General features: G+C 37.5%; 1 protein-coding gene across 1 annotated transcript in view; it reads left to right on the top strand.

Annotated features, from left to right (window-relative positions):
* Positions 1-21,592, top strand: part of ryr3 (ryanodine receptor 3) — a 117,172-nt gene that overhangs the window by 81,948 nt on the left and 13,632 nt on the right. The window contains exons 61-91 of the mRNA XM_073852754.1: positions 47-168; positions 1,796-1,845; positions 1,931-1,991; positions 2,087-2,325; positions 3,333-3,414; positions 3,503-3,633; positions 3,830-4,147; positions 4,242-4,482; positions 4,599-4,686; positions 4,776-4,868; positions 5,013-5,183; positions 5,263-5,322; positions 5,416-5,550; positions 6,685-6,797; positions 7,508-7,880; positions 9,466-9,578; positions 9,648-9,699; positions 9,787-9,846; positions 11,347-11,446; positions 11,529-11,608; positions 11,705-11,781; positions 11,862-11,935; positions 15,562-15,579; positions 16,345-16,425; positions 17,136-17,224; positions 17,631-17,759; positions 17,858-17,962; positions 18,046-18,127; positions 18,673-19,989; positions 20,103-20,139; positions 20,213-20,378. Coding sequence (XP_073708855.1) covers positions 47-168; positions 1,796-1,845; positions 1,931-1,991; positions 2,087-2,325; positions 3,333-3,414; positions 3,503-3,633; positions 3,830-4,147; positions 4,242-4,482; positions 4,599-4,686; positions 4,776-4,868; positions 5,013-5,183; positions 5,263-5,322; positions 5,416-5,550; positions 6,685-6,797; positions 7,508-7,880; positions 9,466-9,578; positions 9,648-9,699; positions 9,787-9,846; positions 11,347-11,446; positions 11,529-11,608; positions 11,705-11,781; positions 11,862-11,935; positions 15,562-15,579; positions 16,345-16,425; positions 17,136-17,224; positions 17,631-17,759; positions 17,858-17,962; positions 18,046-18,127; positions 18,673-19,989; positions 20,103-20,139; positions 20,213-20,378 — 4,857 coding nt within the window. The remainder of the gene's footprint in view (positions 1-46; positions 169-1,795; positions 1,846-1,930; positions 1,992-2,086; positions 2,326-3,332; positions 3,415-3,502; positions 3,634-3,829; positions 4,148-4,241; positions 4,483-4,598; positions 4,687-4,775; positions 4,869-5,012; positions 5,184-5,262; positions 5,323-5,415; positions 5,551-6,684; positions 6,798-7,507; positions 7,881-9,465; positions 9,579-9,647; positions 9,700-9,786; positions 9,847-11,346; positions 11,447-11,528; positions 11,609-11,704; positions 11,782-11,861; positions 11,936-15,561; positions 15,580-16,344; positions 16,426-17,135; positions 17,225-17,630; positions 17,760-17,857; positions 17,963-18,045; positions 18,128-18,672; positions 19,990-20,102; positions 20,140-20,212; positions 20,379-21,592) is intronic.

Below are 21,592 nucleotides of genomic sequence, written 5' to 3'. Positions count from 1 at the left end.
AATGCCAGTTTTTCAAATATTTTCTTCTTGATTTCTGACAACATAGGTTCTGCTGCCCCTCATAGACCAGTACTTCAAAAACCACTGCTTGTACTTCCTGTCATCCCCCAGCATCAGCCTGAGCAGCAGTGGCTACGCATCCAACAAAGAGAAGGAGATGATCACAAGGTGCTGCTTTTACAATAAAGCCAAATTCTGACAATATAAATCAATCTTATATAAATGAATATTATATACCGTACCTTGCATAAGTATTTATACCTCTGCATTTTTTTCACGTTTTTTTGTTGCTGCTTTATGTTAAATTGCTTTAAATTACTTTTTTCCACATAAATCTACACTCCATAAATCATAATGACAAAACAAAAACAGAACTGTCACAGATTTGTAAATTTATAGAAAATATAAAAACTGAAAAAAGTATAAGTATTCATACCCTTTACAGCCTCAACCTCTTTTTTAGGTATGATGCAACAAGCTTTGCACGTGCATTTGGCAATTATCTGCCATTCTTCACCTCACCTCTTCACCTGTCAAGCTTTGTCAGGTTGGATGGGGCAGATGTACATTTTTCAGGTTTCTCCAGAAATGTTTGATTGGGTTTAAGCCCAGGTTCTGGCTGAGCCACTCAAGGATATTCACAGAGCTGTCTATAACCACTCTTACTGTGTGCTTAGGATTATTGTCTTGTTGAAAAGTGAACCTTCTGTCCAATCTGAGGTTCTGAATGCTCTGGACTGCGTTTTCATTAAGGCTATCTCAAAATTCTACTTTGACTAGTCTTTCAGTCAATGTCACTGAAAAACGGCCCCACAGCATGAGGCTGCTACCACCACACTTTACTTTTTGGATGGTACTCTGCAGGTGATGAGCAGTGTCTGCTTTCCTTCAAACAGGATGCTTGGAATTGAGGTTAATCAGTCTGAGGGTCCTTTAGGTGCTTTTTTTGCAAATTCCAAGTGTGTTTTTTATGTGTCTTCTCTGAGGAGAAGATTGAGTTTGGCCGCACCACCATAAAGGATTGGTTGAGTGTTACATGGATGTTTGTCCTTCTGTGGATTGCTCCTGTCTCCACATATGATCATGGAGCTCACCTAGAGTGACCATCAGGTTCTTGGTCACCCTTCTAAACCAAAGCCCTTCTCCATCGATTGCTCTGTTTGGCCAGGAGGCCAGCTCTAGGAAGAGCTTTTCAGCTGTTACAGTAGTTCTTTTATTAAGATGTGTGTGCCTTTCCAAATCATGCCCATTCAATTGAATTTGCCAGAGGTTAACTCCACTCGAAGTGTGGTATCATCAAATTTCAATTGTCCCAGATAAGGGTATGAATACTTATGCAATAGAAACATTTTATTTTTAATAAATTTGCAAAAATGTTAATAACCTGTTTTTGCTTTGCCATTATAGTGTATGGAGTGTAGATTGATAAAAAAAGTAATTTAAAGCAGTTTAACATAAGGCAGCAACATAACAAAACAGGGAAAAAATGAAGGGGTATGAATACTTTGGCAAGGCACTATAAGTAGAATAATACTTAATTAGTTAACGATCAACATATAATAGTATAATCTTAGAATAAAAGATTCACATATTCATCCAGGATATTTTAGAATTCCTATTCCTTCAGTGTATATACTAAATTCAGTGAAGTACAGACTTCCCTATTCTTCTCATCCATAAAGTGGCACTTTCATTCAGGAGGCACCAAAGTTCTCTTTTTTGCATATTCTCTCAATGTTCAGCTGCAAGAATTGTTTTATGTACAGTCATACTAACTTGAACTATTCTTCCTTAGTCTGTTCTGTAAGCTGGCAGCCCTTGTCAGACATAGAATATCACTCTTTGGTAAGACATCTCAAGAGTAGTCAAATGCTTTTCATTTTTCCTGACGAGCCTCATTCTACAACTTTAAGACTGTCTGTTCTTTCAGGAAGTGACTCCACCAACATGGTGAGCTGCTTGCACATCCTGTCACGCTCAATGGACTTTAGGTAGTGTGTAAAATCTCAGTGCGACTCGAATCATTGACCAGCCAATGGTGGTTGTTGTTTCAGTTGTCTTGATCTGAATCTCTTATGACCCATAGGACTGTGATGAAGTCTGGCTCAGAGCTGGTAAAGGCTGGTGTCAGGGCGTTCTTCGAGAATGCAGCGGAAGACCTAGAGAAGACTCTGGAGAACTTGAAGCTGGGGAAGATGGGTCAGTCACGCACCCAGATGAAGGGCGTTACCCAGATCATCAGTTACACCTCAGTGGCCCTGCTGCCCATCCTGACGGTTCTCTTTCAGCATATCACCCAGCACCAGTTTGGAGCAGAACTGCTATGTGAGTCAGCTGTTCTTTGACCTGCAGTATGATGTTCGTTTTCATCAGTCAATTCTTAGAATATCTCATAATGTTAACTTTATTGTGAGAATGACGTAACATCACAAAATAAGAAACTTTATCGTAATGAGAAACTTTGATGTAACTGTGATTTAACATAATAATGAGAAACTATGTTATGAAGAGTTAGTTTTCTATTAAAATTAGAAACTTTTTAATTATTAAAACTTTTTCTCATAATAATGCCTTGTCATCTCATACTAATGAGATATTAAGTCGTTATTAAGAGCAAGTCTCATTATTATGAGATAAGTCATAATTATTTTTTTTCCCTCAAAGTTAGCTCATTATTAAGAACTAAAGAACCAATTTAATGAGATGCTAAATCATAATTACGGAAAAATTTCTTATGTGGACTTCCAGAATTTATATTTATCACTGACCTTTTTTATTTATTAATATATAAGCACACCTTTTGCAAGAGTTACTGTAAATCTATTTGTATCCAAATTCTCTCATAATTTGGTAGTTGCGTTTCTTTCTTTCTGTTTTTAGTTTCAAATATTTTCTTAAAAAGTACTAAAATGATATTTAATGTAAGGAACCAAAATCATTATGAGTTGGATTTCCATGCCTACTCAATGTCACACATGTGACCCTCGACCACAAAAACAGCCATAAGGGGTCATTTTTTTAATAATTGAGCTTTATACATCTTCTGACAATATTTGGCCAACATACAACTATTTGAAATCTGGAATCTGGAATCTTTTGATATATTTACAGTAGAAAATTATGAAATATGTTAATGGAACATGATCTTTACTTAATATTCTAATGATTTTTGGCATAAAAGAAAAATCGATAATTTTGACCCATACAAAGTATTGTTGACTATTGCTACAAACATACCCCTGCTATTTATGACAGGTTTTGTGGTCCAGGGTCACATATTTGCTTGTAAAATAATTGTATTTCTCAAAATAATTGCACTTATATAATTTTAGTGGATGACATTCAGCTATCCTGCTACCGCATCCTGACCAGCCTCTACTCGTTGGGCACTGGCAAAAACATCTATGTGGAAAAGTACAAAAACTTAATTTCTGAGAATTTTTTGTTTTGTTCTCTATCCGTTCCTTCTTGAAACTGAGACGACAATATTGGGTATTTACAGACAGCTTCCAGTGCTGGGTGAATGTTTATCTACTCTTGTTGGAGCCATGCCTGTTGCCTTCCTGGAATCCCACCTAAATATGCACAACCCCCAATCTGTCTTCAACACCAAGACACCAAGAGAACGAGCTAGTGAGTATATTTGGCAGGATTGGAGGCCATTTAAAATCATTTGGTGTTTGGTGAGAAACCATATAATGAAAATATGGTGCAATTGCAGCCAATCATAATAGGCAGATTGAACTTCTGGTGACAGTGGCATTTCTTTTTCTAAAGAAAAACATAATTTGTTAAATTCGCTGCTCTAATATAGAGAATAATTTTGCAGTTTTGAGCATGCCAGACACTGTGGATGAGATGTGTCCTGAGATGCCTGATCTGGACGGCCTGATGAAGGACATCGGTGAAATTTCTGAATCCGGAGCACGCTACACAGAGATGCCACAGGTCATCGAGGTCATCCTGCCCATGTTGTGTAACTACCTGTCTTACTGGTGGGAAAAAGGCCCAGAAAACTCCCCAGATGATGCCAACTGCTGCACAACTGTCACATCTGAGCATCTTAGCCTAATCCTGGGCAATATCCTCAAGATTCTCAATAACAACCTTGGCATTGAAAACGCCCCATGGATGAAAAGACTTGCAGGTGAGGATGAACTTGAACTGGTAGTGATTAGCATTCTTTGATACCGGATGATTGCAATGCCTTCTCAAATATCTGTAAACTCTGTCCTATGTAGTATATTCCCAGCCTATCATTAGCAAGGCTAGCCCAGATCTCCTTAAAACACACTTCCTGCCAACGTTGGAGAAACTGAAGAAGAAGACATTAAAGGTTGTGGCTGAGGAGGAGCTGCTGAGGGCTGAAAGCAGGGCAGACACTCAGGAAGCTGAACTGCAGATTTTGGATGAGTTTGCTGTTCTCTGCAGGGATCTGTACGCCTTCTATCCAATGCTCATTCGCTATGTGGACAACAACAGGTAGCTGCTAAACATCTAAAACATTTTATTGCTGCTTAAAATTTGTGCTAAAGTTACAATCTACAGTGTTGAATTGATTGCAATTTTGTTGATAAGTTCATTTGACTTTTGACTAGATCCAAATGGCTGAAGCAACCAGATTCGGATTCAAATGAACTTTTCAAAATGGTGTCAGAGATTTTTATTCTTTGGTGTAAATCTCATGTAAGTTTTCTGTATGTCTCCAAGAAATATTTTTAAGAATTTGAAATAAATTTTAGATTTCAAGAGTTGGTTCTACTGTTTGTTCACAGAACTTTAAAAGGGAAGAGCAGAATTTTGTGGTGCAAAATGAAATCAACAACCTTGCGTTCCTCATTGGAGACAGCAAGACGAAGATGTCAAAAGTAAGTGTGGTTTCGCCAAGTTGTTGGACCCAAAAGCTCAAAACCAAAAACATTTTCTTGGAACAATTGTTTGTTAAATCAAAAAGGCATAAGGCATTGCTTCAGCAATGTGTTTTATGTGTGATATATTGCTTTGTGAACCAGTCTGGAGGTCAGGACCAAGAGAGAAGAGGAAAAAAGAGAAGAGGAGAGTTGTACTCCATCCAGACTTCCCTTATCGTAGCAGCTCACAAGAAGATGTTGCCCATTGGTCTGAACATGTGCACCCCTGGAGACCAGGAGCTCATTTCCCTTGCTAAGATCCGTTATAGTCTAGTGAGTGTATCTCGTTTTCTTAATTAAGCTTTCTTAGAGATCTTGAGAACAAACTTCTAACAATTTCTGTGTTTAACAGAAAGACACAGATGATGAGGTTAAAGATTACCTGAGAAAGAACCTCCATCTTCAGGAGAAGGTTTGGAGAAGCAAATCACAATCTAACATATACGATTAGATGCTGAAATCTAGACTAGATGCTGACTTATTAGTGTTTCTTGTCCTGTCATAGTCAGCAGATCCAGCAGTGCAGTGGCAGCTGAACCTCTACAGAGATGTTGTGGTGAAGACTGAGGGACCTCCAGACCCAGACCAAAATGTGAATAGAGTTCAGGCCATCTCCGCTGCTGTCTATTATCTTGACCAGGTAAAATAGGCATAAAAATGAAATTCACCTGTGCTATGTAATGTCATTCCTCATCTACCTACACTGTGACAGCAACCTTATTTATTGGTGAACACTTCACAATAAGGTTCAGTTTGTTAAAGGAATAGTTCACTCAAAAATTAAAATTATGTCATTAATTACTCAGCCTTATGTCGTTCCAAACCCATAAGACCCTCATTCATCTTTAGAACACAAATTAAGATATTTTTGAGAGTATTTTGAGCCTGCATAGACAGCAACACAACTGATACGTTCAAGGCCCAGAAAGGTTATAAGAACATCATTAAAATAGTCCATGTGACATTAGTGATTTAATAGTCAAGCTACAGGAATACTTTTTGTGTGCAAAGAAAACAAAAAAAAATACTTTATTCAATAATTTCTTCTCTTCTGTGTCAGTCTTTGATGCGTGTTTACAAGAGTACCATGACACATTAAATGTGAATATATAGTTATAGTTACAAATTTTTGTGTTTATTTTATCAAGATTAATTATAAACTATGTGATTAATTAGTTGTTTTTTAAATTAATCAACACATAGAGTACTAGATGTTGATTAACCTAGATTAATAAATGCTGTAACAAATATTTATTGTTAGTTGACAGTACTAGATGACACCTGACCACTAATTTGGATAAAATTACCAATTATCAAAAGTTGTTACAGTATCTTGATCTCATTTGTGACCCTGGACCACAAAACCATTCTTATGGGTCAATTTTTTGAAACTGAGATTTTGAAAGCTGAATAAAAAAGATTTCCATTTATGTATGGTTTGTTAGGATAGGACAATGTTTGGATGAGATACAGCTATTTGAAAATCTGGAACCTGAGGGTGCAAAAAAATATTGAGAAAATCACCTTTAAATATCTTCATGGAACATGATCTTTACTTAATATCCTAATGATTTTTGGCATAAAAGAAAAATCGATAATTTTGACCTACACAATGTATGGGTCAAAATTATTGATTGGCGATTGCTACAAATATGCCCATGCTACTTAAGACTGGTTTTGTGGTCCAGCATCAGGTAGACTTATACATTTTGGATATGAAACTAGGATATGAAACATTTCTTTGAATTCAAACTTGCATATATTTTACACTCAGGTTGAGCTGCCGCTGAGGAACAAGAAGATGGTGTTTCAAAAGCTGCTGTCAAAGCAAAGAAAGCGTGCCGTGGTGGCCTGTTTCCGCATGGCACCACTCTACAATTTACCAAGGTATGTCCTTGAAAGCTTCAAATTAGAATTACAGCTTTGCAATATTCATTCACAGCATTCAGCTTTAAAATATACTGACTCGATAGGTACTTCTGAAAGTTCCCTGATAGCTATATTCCTTCCTTCCAAATGCATCTGAATGCATTCTGTACTCCCTCTAGTGCCATCCTGTTTAATTGTGCTGCAAAGTGTTTTAACTGGTGTTTTTCAGTGCTCCTTTCTACCTCCTCCTAAAACCTGTCCCTTTCTGTTGTCTCCATAACACACTTCAGATACAAAAATAATAATTACTTCCTGAATGGCTATCGGTACGTTTGGCTGGAAAAGGTGTACCATACCTCCAGCTTTGATCGTCTGTTCTCCATGCTAACGGTAATGTGAGACTAAGAGAACTCATGATCCTAACCTCCTCCTCCTCCTTTTCCATTCTCCAAGCTAAGGGCTGAGCACAAGCATACAGTTAGCGCCACCACTCTGAATGGTCACCTTCGGTTTCTGCTGGGTCTCTTCGCTTAGCGACGGGAAGTTTCAGGGTGGGTGGAAGGTTCTTGACCTCAACAGTGAACATTTAAATGCTAGCTTTCATGGACTTCCTCATTAAGGTGACCAGTCAGATGAGGCCATGGACTGTACATCTTCCTCTCACACCACACTCTCGCACCTCCTTCCTTCATCTTCCTCTTAACCTCCCTCTCCCCCCCACTCTTCAGGCATCGCTCAATTAACCTCTTCCTCAGTGGCTATCAGAGACTTTGGATAGAGACAGAGGAGTACTCCTTTGAGGAGAAGCTAGTGCAGGACCTGGCAGTAAGTACCGGGCTGGCATCAGTGCTGCCCCGTGTGCTGTGTGTGCCCGCTGGTGCCTTCTCGGCGGCCGAATGCTCTGCGGCCAGCACCGTGCCCGCTAAGGCGCGGGAGCACGTCTCTGCCCGCCTCATGTACTCATCCTGGCCTGTGTTCAGCTCTGCTGGTTACGTGACACACTACCGACCGAGGCACAGCAGCCAAGGCATGCATGAGTTTCGGCTGAGCCTCAGTTCCTGCCATCTCACTAGAAAAGCTGTCCGTTTCAGCACAGCCGTGGTAAGAGGAGCGGACGTTCCCCGCGACGCTCTGCTTTGTTCTTTGGGTGTCGTCTTTCTTTCGTAAGTCTCGTTTTGTTGTGAAAGTCGGTGGCATGTTCACCTCATGTAGAGATCATCTATCAACTGAAGTTTGCGCGTCTTTAATTAGAATATATTTAATCTTTTATATAATATATTTATAATTTAACAGATTTATTCTTACTATTAATAATAAACATTGGTAATTGGGTATTCCAATATTACAATTTTGTGAAGACACCCTTTTAGTAATATTCAATATATGTTTATTAATAAAAAACGTTAATTTGCAACAGTATATACACTTAACACACACTGCAAAGCCATTGCCATTGTCATTTGAATTTGCATGTTTATCCTGACCTGGTCATTGGATCCTGTGTAATTCTGGAGCATCCATCCAGGCCCCAGTGACCATGCTCAGGCCACTACGTCATCCCATCAAGTGTTTCTCAGCTGAGGCCCAGTGGACATTCAACAGTGCATCTAACATAAGTTTCTTTTTAAGTTTAAGACTGGATTTGAAGTGGCTTCACGGGGCCTGAACAGAGAGACACTGATCGTGATTACATTCAAGTGTGTCTTTGTGGAAAACAACTGCATGTCTAATTTAAATCCAGAGCTTTTTGTTGCAAGATCAGGAAGCAAACTATTGGAGTCATAATGCTGAAAATGACTGGAATGAAACTAAATTGCATAAACTGTCAAAAGTGTTAATTTCATGTTTATTGTCATAGTTGGGAGAACAGCTTTTAGTGTTTTAAGGATATTTTTTGGTGTGTGATGTGATGATGAAATGGTTTGATTTGTAATACTGTTAATAAATGTTTAGGGCTGTGCACTATTTAGAATTTAGAATTTATCTCCTAACTTTGAACTGACAGGGTTAGTTTACTCAAAAATGAAAATTCTGTTATTAATTACTCACCCTCATGTTGTTCCAAAACCTGCAAGACCTTTGTTCATCTTCAAAACACAAATTTTTGATGAAATCTGAGAGCTTTAAGTTTAATTAAATTGAATGAGTAATCAAAACAATTCATAGTAGTTTTTTTTAATAGATAATGATAATATTATTGTATGCTTTATTATCCAGACTGCTAAAGTTAATCTCTTTGAGTAGATTACAAGACTTAGAAGTGATCTTCAGTTAATATTTTATTATTGTGTTGGCCACTGATGAATTTGTATTGCAATTTAGTAATTTCCTTTACTTGTAATACCAATTCATCATCTTATGGGACATGGCCAACTGAATTCAAATGTACGCCTGAAGAGAGCCAATTCTTAAATTCTGAATTTAGCCCAGCCCTGGTAATAAGGTAGATGAGCATGGTTTGAGTGAAAGGGTGATTGCAGTGTCAGAGTGTGTTAGTGCATCAGCATTTGGTTTATGAACAAATTGAAACAACAGCTGTCATAGAAAGCAAGTATACTTTTTATAAAGTTAGACTTACAGTATGATTATAGCAAAACAGAGTTGTTTAGATAGTTTAGAAAGAATGCTGGGCATCAACAGATTGTGGGAAATGCTGTTTTTATAACTTGAGTGGCTCTTCCTGCAGAAAACTCCCATGACTGTGGTAGAGGAAGAAGAGGAAGAAGAAGCTGAAGTTCAGCCAGACCCTCTTCATCAGCTCATCCTTCACTTCAGTCATAATGCTTTGACAGAGAGAAGGTAATGTTTTGATATATAAGTAAATACTTATTCAATTGTAGATTAACAACTGACTCTTTTTTCCTCCAGTTTCCTGGAAGAGGATCCTCTCTACATTGCATATGCTGACATGATGGCAAAGGTCAGTGTTGTTTTTAAGCAAATGAATCCTTAATTTACATTGTAAATGCTTTAAAGAGTTTCAATTTATCAATATTTTAATTTACAGAGCTGTGCCGAGAATGAGGAAGAAGAGGAAGAAGAGGAGGGAAAAGAAAAAACGTTTGAGGTATTTAATTAAAGGATTAGTTCATTTCTAGAATAAAAATGTCCTGATAATTGACTTACCTCTGTGGGATTACAAATTTAAGAATCTGTCTTAGATCTACAGGTCCTACACCTTGATGTAACATCATATGAAAATCTAAGTTGATCTACATTGTATTGGGCATTTAATGTGAACATAGTGGCATCTATTTACTGATTAGATTCAATATAGTTTCTAGTAAGGGGTTCTGCTGGTCTCTGATATTTCTGCTGAAAGTACTAGATGTGAATTGTTACATGTCTTTTGTTCTTGTGACCAGGTGCAAGTTAAACCGTTTGAGTACTGTTATCTTTGGGGAGTAAGTTTGCTGAAACTCACAGTCGGGGGTTGACTTCCTGTATTGTCTTAGATGTTTTGACTAAGTCATCACTTCTGAGGCTGTGTAAGGTCAACACTTGTAAGGACTGCCCACTGAATGCATATAAAATACAATGCATCACTGCCTTAGTTAGACGTTCTCAATAAAGAACTCTGCTGAAGATACCCAAGAGTCACCTGGTCTTCGCTTCTGAGTTTCCAACACCCCCATGTCATCCAAAAGAAGTTTATGTCTTTCTCTCTTCAATCAAAAAGAAGTTAAAGGGTTACTCCACCCCAAAATGAAATTTTGTCATTAAGCACTTACCCCCATGTGGTTCCAAACCCGTTAAAACTTCGTTCATCTTCGGAACACAATTTAAGATATTTTGGATGAAAACCAGAAGGTTTGTAACTGTCCCATTGACTGCCAAGTAAATAACACTGTCAAGACCCAGAGAAGTATAAAAGACGTTGCCAAAATAGTCCATCAGTGGTTCAATCATAATTTTGCGAAGCTACGAGAATGCTTTTTGTATGCAAAGAAAACAAAAATAACTTTATTCAATTATTTGTCTCCTCCGCGTCACTGTATCACCATACGACACAGATACGTTGACGCAGCTGATAGAGAACAACTTTGTTTGTATTCTTTCATCTAAAATATACGAACAAAGCTTTTACGGGTTTGGAATGACATTGTGATTAATCACAAAATTTTCATTTTGGGGTGAAGTAACCCTTTAAGGTTTTTGAGGAAATCATTCCAGGATTTTACTCCATATAGTGGACTTCAATGGTGACCAATGGGTTGAAAGTTCAAATTGTAGCTTCAAGGGGCTCTACATGAAGCCAGCCAATGAATAAGGGTCTTATCTAGTGAAACGATCTGTCATTATTTGAACAAATACAAATTTATGTACTTTTATGCACCAGCTCTGCGATGCACGCATTGTTAGTTCCTTGTCTGTGTACTTCAGTTCAAAAAGGCAGGGAAGGCAAAAAATCCCATCTTATATTCTCCTCCAACTTCAAAATTGTTCAACATTGTTGTTTTACCCTTTTTTGTAAAGGGTGTTTGACTTTCTTTGCACATTTGTTTTGTAAACACTGGGTTAATAGACAGTACAAAGTACATTTCAACACTTTCGTCATCTCTCACAGGAAAAAGAAATGGAGAAGCAGAAGATTCTGTACCAGCAGGCCAGACTTCATGCACGAGGGGCTGCTGAGATGGTGCTACAGATGATCAGCGCCAGTAAAGGTACACATCTCTGTTTCTGACCCCCATTGCTCTCACTAAAGTATTCATTGGATTTCCTAAATCAGTGTTTGTTTGATCGCAGGCCGACTTGGTCCTATGGTCACTGGCACCCTTAAACTGGGCATTTCTATCCTAAATGGAGGCAATGTTCTTGTCCAGCAGGTAAGGAAGTTGACTGGGCAGAATCAGATGATAATTTTGTCTCTCAGAGGATGCTGAACTCAGAAAATGTGTTAATGCTTTATAATAATTCTTTAGAAAATGCTGGATTATTTGAAGGATAAACGAGATGCGGGCTTCTTTAAAGGTTTATCTGGACTAATGATGTCTTGCAGGTGGGTGTGAACATAGTCTCACACTTATAATCCATTTTGCCCTATGATGATTATTAATTTTAACTTTGTATCTCTGGCAGTGTGCTGGATTTGAATGCATTTGAAAGGCAAAATAAGGCAGAAAGTCTTGGAATGGTGACTGAAGAGGGGTCAAGTAAGCCAAAAAGCTTTATTCTTCTCTGTCTGTAATTAATTAATTGGATAACAACACCTGCTTTATATTTCCAGCAATTATACTGTAGTTTTGTGTTTGTATACTGTAAATGTGAAGTAGCCTATATCTGCTTCTTTTAAGTACTGTACAGCATTGGCAGTGATATCAGTTCTGGTCCTTCCTTTGGCTAGCTGTTAAATGCTGCACCCTGATAACTTATGTGTTAATGTGTGTACATGGATTCACTGCAACAGTGGAAGTTGCAGTATTCTCCTTCTGCAATGCCAGATGTCTATGGGATGGCATTAACATTAAATGTTTTATTGTCCAGTATTTAAAGGACTTCATCTTCAATGGTGAAATGAAGGACCACAGTGGTGTGATGATGCTATGCACAACTTTAGACAAAGCAATACAATAATTAGGACACTAAAGATGAATATATGAATATTGTTGCTGAAGGGTTTTCTATGGAGTTAGAATTGTTGCTTAATTCCAAATAAATACATTATGATCCACAAATAAATGTAAAGCGATTGACAAAAACCAAGCATATTCACAAAATAAATAAAATGAGATCCACAAATAAATCTTAGAGTTCCACAAACATGAATTATATTCACAAGTAAAAAAATTTGAATTGCAAATAAAAAACATACTCACAAATATTTTTTTATTCAACAAACACAACTAAATGCCCGGCATTTATATGTGGATTGCTCTCTGTGCATTTGTAGATCGCTGCGCGTATTTGTGAATTTTGAAACATTTCAAGCGTCAAGACTCAAACTAATCCACAAATGGATGGACTCCACCGACCTTCTACTTAAGCCAATCAGATACCGGCCACGTGGGGCTGACCAATCGTTGCACGTTCTCGCTCCAACCAATCACGTTTTTACGGTGACCGTAAGGTCACTTATGTTTGTCGTGGCCACGACATTTAAACTCGTGAGAACATGATATTATGTCGTGGCCACAAGATATTAATTCGTGGGAACCTCATATGTTACATATGTTATATATTATATGTATTATATGTATTATATTTTATCAGTCATATTCGTATCTCTTTACTTAATGTTTTGAATGTAGGTTCTTTGCAGTTCAAAGGTTGAATTTAATATATATTGTATTTTATTTAGTCTAATTAATAGACAAATATAGTGTTTCAGTGTAGAGTGAATTATTCATGTAGCTTCGTTTGGAAATCATTTATCGTCACACAGTAAAATAGGCCTACATGACATTCCTTCTATTAACTGCGTCTTTTTTCCGTATTTGTATTATTATTATCGTCATCATTATTATAATTATTGCTATTATTATTAGCCTATTAATATGTATATATTTTTATATTTTTGTTTATATTCGTTTCCCCCCTTAATTTTGATCTTTTAACGTTCTATATGGAAATGATACTGTAAATGCGTATATCATATAACATAATATCGCGTTCCCACGAGTTAAATGTACGTCACGTAAAAAACGTGATTGGTTGGAGCAAGAACGTGCAACGATTGGTCAGCCCCACGTGGCCGGTATCTGATTGGCTTAAGTAGAAGGTGGGTGGAGTCCATCCATTTGTGGATTAGTTTGAGTCTTGACGCTTGAAATGTTTTAAAATTCACAAATACGCGCAGCGATCTACAATGCACAGTACGCGATTCACATATAAATGCCGGGCAAAGTTGTGTGTGTTGAATAAAAAAAATATTCGTGAGTATGTTTTTTATTTGCAATTCAATTTTTTTTTACTTGTGAATATAATTCATGTTTGTGGAACTGTAAGATTTATTTGTGGATCTCATTTTATTTATTTTGTGAATATGCTTGGTTTTTGTCAATCGCTTTACATTTATTTGTGGATCATAATGTATTTATTTGGAATTAAGCAACAATTCTAACTCCATAGTTTTCTGACAGGGCTGAAGTAAATGTTTTAGGATTTTTTTTCTTCATGGTTTGGTTTGCTTGATTTACCCCCAAAAAATAATACATAATAATTTTGCTAAATGAATTTCTGACAGGGCTGACGTGGATATAAGCTTTCAGTTTGCCGATTCACCCCAAAATTAGAAAAAAAAAATTAATAAATAATAATAAAAAATATATATATATATTGCATTGGGACATACTTGTAATCTGTAACCTGTAATCTTCGATGTAAAACTAATCGGGTAGACCAAACTAAATTGTAGTGACTTAAAACTTGAAGGGATGGTAGTACTTTCTACATTGTCACAAAGGCTTGCCCAAATTGGCCTGACAGGGGCGCCATAGTGATCAAAAGTACAAAATCGTTTGGGCGAAATTTTCGGGTATTTAGCCATTTTTGAAAAAACCTACTTTCGCAAACTAGTCGTAGGTTTTTTCGCCCGATTGGTACCAAACCAGTGCAGGAAGATTCTCTGGAAAGTGAATATCAATAGTTATCAAAAAAAAGTTGAACTTTTGACTCACAAAAGGACAACAAAACGTTCAAAAGCAGTGGGGCCACTTTTACTAAAACCATTTGAGAAGATCTAAAATACCTACTTTTGCGAACTAGTCCTAGGTTTTTCACTCAATCTGAAAATTTTCTGGACTCTCTAGATCAATAATTACTTTAAAAAAAAATGATTTACCCTTTGGGAAGCTATAACAGGGTCATTTAGAAAAAGGCCTTGTCTAAATATACCCAAAAGCCTATAAAGTCTAAATGAAAACTCAAAACTTCACAAAACCCCGTTGAGCACATGCGACAGGTGATTCTGTCAAACAAGTCTGCAAAGTTTTTAGGGAGATCGGACCACAGATTAGACCACAGCTGGTGCTAAAACAGTCATAAATGTTAAAAAAAATATATATTTCTATGTCAATATTTGTCAAAAATGCTTTTTAAAGCATTGATTTATGTGATTACAGGCATCCCAAATAATATGCTATTTTTTTAATGTGCTTAAATGCACTTAAAGCACTTGAACCCTGGTAAACACTCCTTGCAGCTATATTTCTGATTATGCTTCTTATTATAACACAGTAATGAGAATCATCCCATCTAAATTTGATTAAACTTAAATTAGACACACTGGAACTTCCTATATTAATAATATTATAAATTAAAGTCTTTTAATGTGAGCTTTATTTTAATGAGAAAGTATTTTACACAAATGAGTACATTTTTATACAACTTTATATAACGTTTAATTTCTGATGTTTTACTTTTGATTTTGGGGTGAAATATATTCTTGAAAGGCTTGGTGAGTTTGACCACATCAGATATGATATAAAAGGCAACAGACATTAAGTATGATACAGAACATGACTGAAACCACTGCACTGGAAATAATACTAACACCTTGTTTAACTACTGATTTTGTAGGATGACCCTATACTCACAACTGATGTATGTGTGTTGCATAGTATGTGGTCCAGCTTTAATTTCATTGTTATGGATTGCATCTAAACACAAACCAGAAGTCTTACATTCCATAAAACACGTCTGTTTACATCTGTAACTGCATGTCCATCCTCTCACTAAAAGTTCAATGACTCTTCTTATTTCTTTCTGAAATTCAGTCTTTCTCCATTTGCTTATGTCTGCTCTCTTTGTTTGTTTTCCATCATTTTATACTGGATTGCAGTCAACCTGAGAGAGCGGGGTAAATACAGTTTAGCTACTCATTTCGCAATGCTGTACCCTGGCATGTCGCCATTTCTCGAAACTTTTCCCTCTCCCCTGCTGCTGGTGATATGAATGCACTACTTACTCTTCAGTGCTGGCTGATAGAGACTAATGCATGCTGACACAGAATTAAGACAGAACCAAGACTAAAGCCAGGCTCATTTACCTAAACTAACTTTACTAAACTAGTTCACTAAATGGGAACATTTTGTCTTCCATGTGAACATTACGAATCATCTGTACTCATACAGTGTTGAAAAAAAAATTAATACATGTTCAGAGGTGTACACTCAGCTAAAGATTATACCACAGCTACAAAATGAGCAAAGAGCTTTGCCATGCTGTGAATCTGGGGCTATTTCACAAAGCTGGTTTCTCACATGACTAACTTTCACAAGTATGACTTTGTGTACAACAGGATCTCCTCTTTATGTCTGCAGTATCAAATCATTAAAATCATGTCAAGGGTTTCTGTACACCGTTCTTGTGAAAGTTACCTCGCTAACCCAGCTTCTTGAAATTTCTGTCATTTCTGTGTATTAATCGACAAGCTTTTCTTTTTCCAGTCAGTTCTTGGGATGCAGTTGCGAGCCTGTAATCTAAAGCTCTTCATCCTAAGTGAAGCAAGCTCCAAAAAAATGTGCTAGTCACCTGCTTGCTTGAGACTGATGTAAATTTGTCATTTAGTCTGGCATTAAAAATGTGGCCCAGAAATAATTGCAGTTCTCTGTCATGTTTTAAGGTTCCAAAGTGCTACAAAATGATGACTTTACAAAGGATTTATTCAGGTTTTTGCAACTCCTATGCGAGGGGCACAATAATGGTAAGAACATTTTTTATATAATTTTTCTGTTTTAAGATACTTTTTAAAACAAAATAATATGTGACCCTGGACCACAAAAACAGTAATAAGGTTTTTTTTTTTTTTTTTTTTTAAATTGAGATTTATACACCATCTGAATAAATAAGGTTTCCATTGACGTTGGTTTGTTAGAATAGGGCAATATTTGAGCGAGATACAATTGTTTAAATGTCTGGAGGGTGCAAAAAAATCTAAATATTGAGAAAATCAAATTTTTTGTTTTGATAAAGTTTTGATATATTTACGGTAGTAAATTTACAAAATATCTTCATGGAACATAATCTTTACTTAATATCCAAATGATTTTTGGCATAAAAGAAAAATAGATAATTTTGACCCATGCAATGTAGTTTTGGCTATTGCTACAAATATACCCATGCAACTTAAGACTCTTTTTTTTTTTGGTCCAGGGTTACATATTCATTTAATTTTTATTAATCACTATTATTACTATTAAAAATAAAGTTTTTAGTTTGCAGTGATAGTTGCAGACATAAAAATAACTCCATGACCCGTTTTAGTTAGCGCTACCTTACATTAAAAAAACACAATTTATCAGTGATTTGCAAGGCATTACTAATGAATCAAAAATTTATATTTCACAAAAAACTCCATATTTAACTGCTTCACTGCTTATTCATTACTATTTACATTTTAAATTCCCTCAACAGATTTCCAAAACTTTTTGCGGACCCAAACTGGAAACACTACTACAGTCAATATCATTATTAGCACTGTGGACTACCTATTACGTCTACAGGTAACACAAACTAAATACATAGAATATGTCAATGTTATATACAGTCTAACTAAAATTTATTCAGACACCAAATATGAATTTGTTCTGACACAGTTTAACTCTGAGTTCTTGTCATATTTTATTACCATTTTCTAAACTATTGTGAATAAACTTTGAGATTGTGAGAAATGTTGAAGGTTTCTGAATAAATTTTGGTTTGACTGTAATTTATTTGTGATTATCAAGATGGATTTGATCTGACAGTTTAACTTTTAAGTTCTTGTCAAATTTTATTACCATTATCTAAACTATAGTGAACAATCTGAATAAATTTTGGTTTGACCGTATAAAAAAATACAGCTTTGAATCCTCATGAATCTACTCAACTTCAGTCCTCTGTAATGGTCAAACTTGTTTTCACCGCCAGGAATCTATAAGTGATTTCTACTGGTATTACTCTGGGAAAGATGTCATGGATGACGCTGGGCAACGTAACTTCTCTAAAGCTTTGGCAGTAGCCAAACAAATCTTTAACTCACTCACTGAGTATATTCAGGTAACATATACTCTACTATAAATGCTATACACTACTACACTATATTAGAGTTCAGTGGATGTCTGTGCATTTCATAATACTGTATTTTCTCATTTTAGGGCCCTTGTATTGGGAATCAGCAAAGTTTGGCACACAGCAGGTTGTGGGATGCAGTGGTCGGGTTCCTGCATGTTTTTGCAAACATGCAAATGAAACTGTCACAGGTAACTAGTCAGGGCACTGTTAATGTGTAGCAGTTATGCACATATGATGCCTTTCAACACTAAATATCATTCATTTGTTTCAGGATTCTAGTCAAATTGAGTTATTGAAAGAGCTGATGGATTTGCAGAAAGATATGGTGGTCATGATGTTATCTCTTCTGGAGGGTGAGAGTTATTTTTTCTTTCAAACATCATAATGGAACTAGTAAGAGACTTGTAATGGTTAAGGATTAGTTCACTTCCAGAATAAGAATTTCCTGATAATTTACTCACCCCAATGTTATCCACGATATTCATTTCTTTCTTAAAAATTAAGGTTTTTTAGGAAAACATTTTAGGATTTTTCTCTGTATAGTGGACTTTAATGGAGATCAATGGGTTGAAGGTCCAAATTGCAGTTTCAATGCAGCTTCATAGGGCTCTACGTGATCCCAGCCAATGAATAAGGGTATTATTTAGCAAAACAATTGGCGATAAAAAATCATGTGGGATCTTGTAGAGCTCTTTGAAGCTGCATTAAAACCCGTTGGCCACCATGGAAATCCACTTTATGGAGAAAAATCCTGGTATGTCTTCCTCAAAAAGCTTATTTTCAACTGAAGAAAGAAAGACATGAACATCTTGGATGACATGGGGGGGTGAGTAAATTGTCAGTGAAGTTATATTCGGTAAGTAAACTAACCCTTTAATGCATCAACTGTATGTTACAGGTAATGTGGTGAATGGAACTATCGGCAAGCAGATGGTTGACACATTAGTGGAGTCTTCCAGCAATGTGGAAATGATCCTTAAATTCTTCGACATGTTCCTCAAACTGAAGGACCTCACTACATCTGATAACTTCAAGGAGTACGACCCAGACTGCAAAGGCCTTATTTCCAAGAAGGAGTTCCAGAAATCTATGGATAGCCAAAAGCAATACACACAGTCTGAGATCGAGTTTCTACTCTCCTGTGTGGATGCAGATGAAAACGACATGTTCAACTACAAAGAGTTTGTAGAACGCTTCCATGAGCCAGCCAAGGACATCGGCTTCAACGTGGCTGTGCTTCTTACTAACCTATCAGAACATATGCCTCACGATTCCCGCCTGTCCACTTTCTTAGACCTGGCTGAAAGCGTTCTTAGTTACTTTGAGCCATACTTGGGCCGTATTGAGATCATGGGAGGTGCCAAGAGAATTGAGAGGGTGTACTTTGAGATCAGCGAGTCTAGCAGAACCCAATGGGAGAAACCTCAGGTCAAAGAGTCCAAACGGCAGTTCATCTTCGATGTGGTCAACGAAGGTGGTGAGAGCGAGAAGATGGAGTTGTTTGTGAACTTCTGTGAGGACACCATCTTTGAGATGCAGTTAGCCTCTCAGATCTCAGAGCCAGATGCCGCAGAACGACCTGAGGAGGACGAAGACGAGGAGTTGCACAGTCTGCTCGAAGGATTGTCTGAGGAAGAAGACGCATCTCTCGAGTCCGCCTCAGCCTTCACAGCAGCCTGTGCCTCTGTGAAGAAAAGCATGTCTAATTTCCGTAAAATGCTGACATTTAAGAGTATGAGGAAGCAGTTTAAGAAATTCAGGAAGCTGACCATCAGGGAAATGATCACAGGGTTCTTCTCCTTCTTCTGGATGCTCTTCACCGGTTTCTTCAAAGGCATCTTCGGCATCATCTTCGGGTTCTTTCATATTATTTGGTCCTCCATGTTTGGAGGGGGTCTTGTGGAGGGTGCTAAAAACATGAAAGTGACTGATATCTTGGGTAACATGCCTGATCCAACACAGTTTGGGATCCATGGTGATGTACTGGAAGCAGAAAAAACCGAAAGCAGTGAGTTGGTGGTTTCTGCAGATATGGTGCAGATGACCGGTGCTGGTGCTGAGAAGCTAGAGGCGGATATGGTCATGGATCTACTTAATCCAGCTGTGAAGAAGGAAGGGAAGCATGGGGCAGAACCTGGTCTGGGTGATGTCTGCGAAGTCCTGACAGAGTCTAGTGTCCCTGTTGAGAAAAAGAAGAGCCAGGTATCTACAGACCGTAGTTTGCATCAAAACTGTACTGTACTATTCTAGTATTTGAATCAAACATATGCAAGTCATGCAATTTGTAAAATTGACAAAGTATATTGTTTTTTACTACACAGAAAGTAGCAGCAGAGAAGCCAGAATCTGAGCCAGAGAAAGCTGAGTAAGTTAACTAATTAGATGTTGTCTGTTCATTTCTTTGTCAAAAAATGTTCTGACACAGCAATGTATTTTAGCACTGAGAATCAGGAGAAAGAAGACAAGGCTAAAGAGGTAACACCTGAGGAACCAGCAGCAGAAAAACCAGCTCCAAAAGCCAAACAAGGCTCATCAAAGGAAGAAGCTCCAGCATTCATGGCCAGCTTCTTTGCAGGCCTTGAAGTCTACAAAACCAAAATGCTGGTAGGAAAAACTTCAGTCACATTTTTAGTTAAACATTGTCCTGCAGGAAATGTAGTTTAAAGGATAAATTCACTTCCAGAATAAAAATGTCATTCAAGATGTTCATGTCTTTCTTCAGTTGAAAAGAAATTAAGGTTCTTGAGGAAAAGATTCCAGGATTTTTCTCCATATACGGGTTGAAGGTCCAAATTGCAGTTTCATTGCAGCTTCAAAGGGTTCTACACAATCCCAGCCGAGGAACAAGGGTATTATCTAGTGAAAAGATCTGTCATTTTCTAAAAAGAAATATATAATTTCTATACTTTTTAACCACAAATGCCAACTCTGCAATGAGCACCTGCAACTTCATGACTAACATAATTATGTTGGAAAGGTCACAACACAACACTTTGCACAACACTGGGTTGGTATTTCCACCTACGTCACACGTGACTACGTAATGCGTTAAGTCGAGCTAGTGCGAGACAAGCATTTGTGTTTAAGAATTATATACATTTTTATTTTTTTTCTTAAAAATGGTTGATCGTTTCACATAAGACCCTTATTCCTCGACTGTGATTGTGTAAAGTCCTTTGAAGCTGCACTGAAACAGCAATATGGACCTTCAATTCCCCATTAAAGTCCACTAAATGGAGTTCCCTGTCGATACTACACTCGTACTGCGTCGTTAAGACGCTTATGGGAAAAAGCTCCTTTTTCTCCTGAGACTGAAGTATTTCAATAACGCAGTGAAACTGCACGACCATTGGTTTGTGCAGTGAGATGAAAACAAACCAATGGCTCGGCAGCGGAGCTGCACGAGCCTGTGGCAATGATTCGCGCCCGAACGCGCCAAAAGGGGCGGAGAATTCGGCTATATAAGCGTGCATTTTGCCACAGGATCTCAGATCCTTCTCCTTCAGCGACGACATCACATCTTCGCTGACATTGACTGACCTTCGCTCGAGAAAGAAGCCTCTCGCCGTTGAAGAGCCTCGCAGCGGATCCGCCTGCTCGTCGTTTGACGCTTCAAGCAGCTGACGCGATTCCCTGCCGCGATCCGGCGATAGAAAGAGCATATTTCCAAAGAGCAAATTTCAACTGGCGTTGTTTCAAATGCCACGGCGTTTCTGTTGCTCGTGCAGAGCCCCTCTGCACGCTGTTGACGGTCACGCTGAGTGCGTCTCGTGCTTGGGCTCCGCCCATGCCGAAGCCGCGCTCACTGAGACAGATTG

The sequence above is a fragment of the Garra rufa genome, chromosome 13 (genome assembly GCF_049309525.1).
Source record: "Garra rufa chromosome 13, GarRuf1.0, whole genome shotgun sequence".
Lineage (NCBI taxonomy): Eukaryota > Metazoa > Chordata > Actinopteri > Cypriniformes > Cyprinidae > Garra > Garra rufa.
Note: the sequence above shows the minus strand (reverse complement) of the source record. Positions and strands in the feature narration are given on the sequence as shown.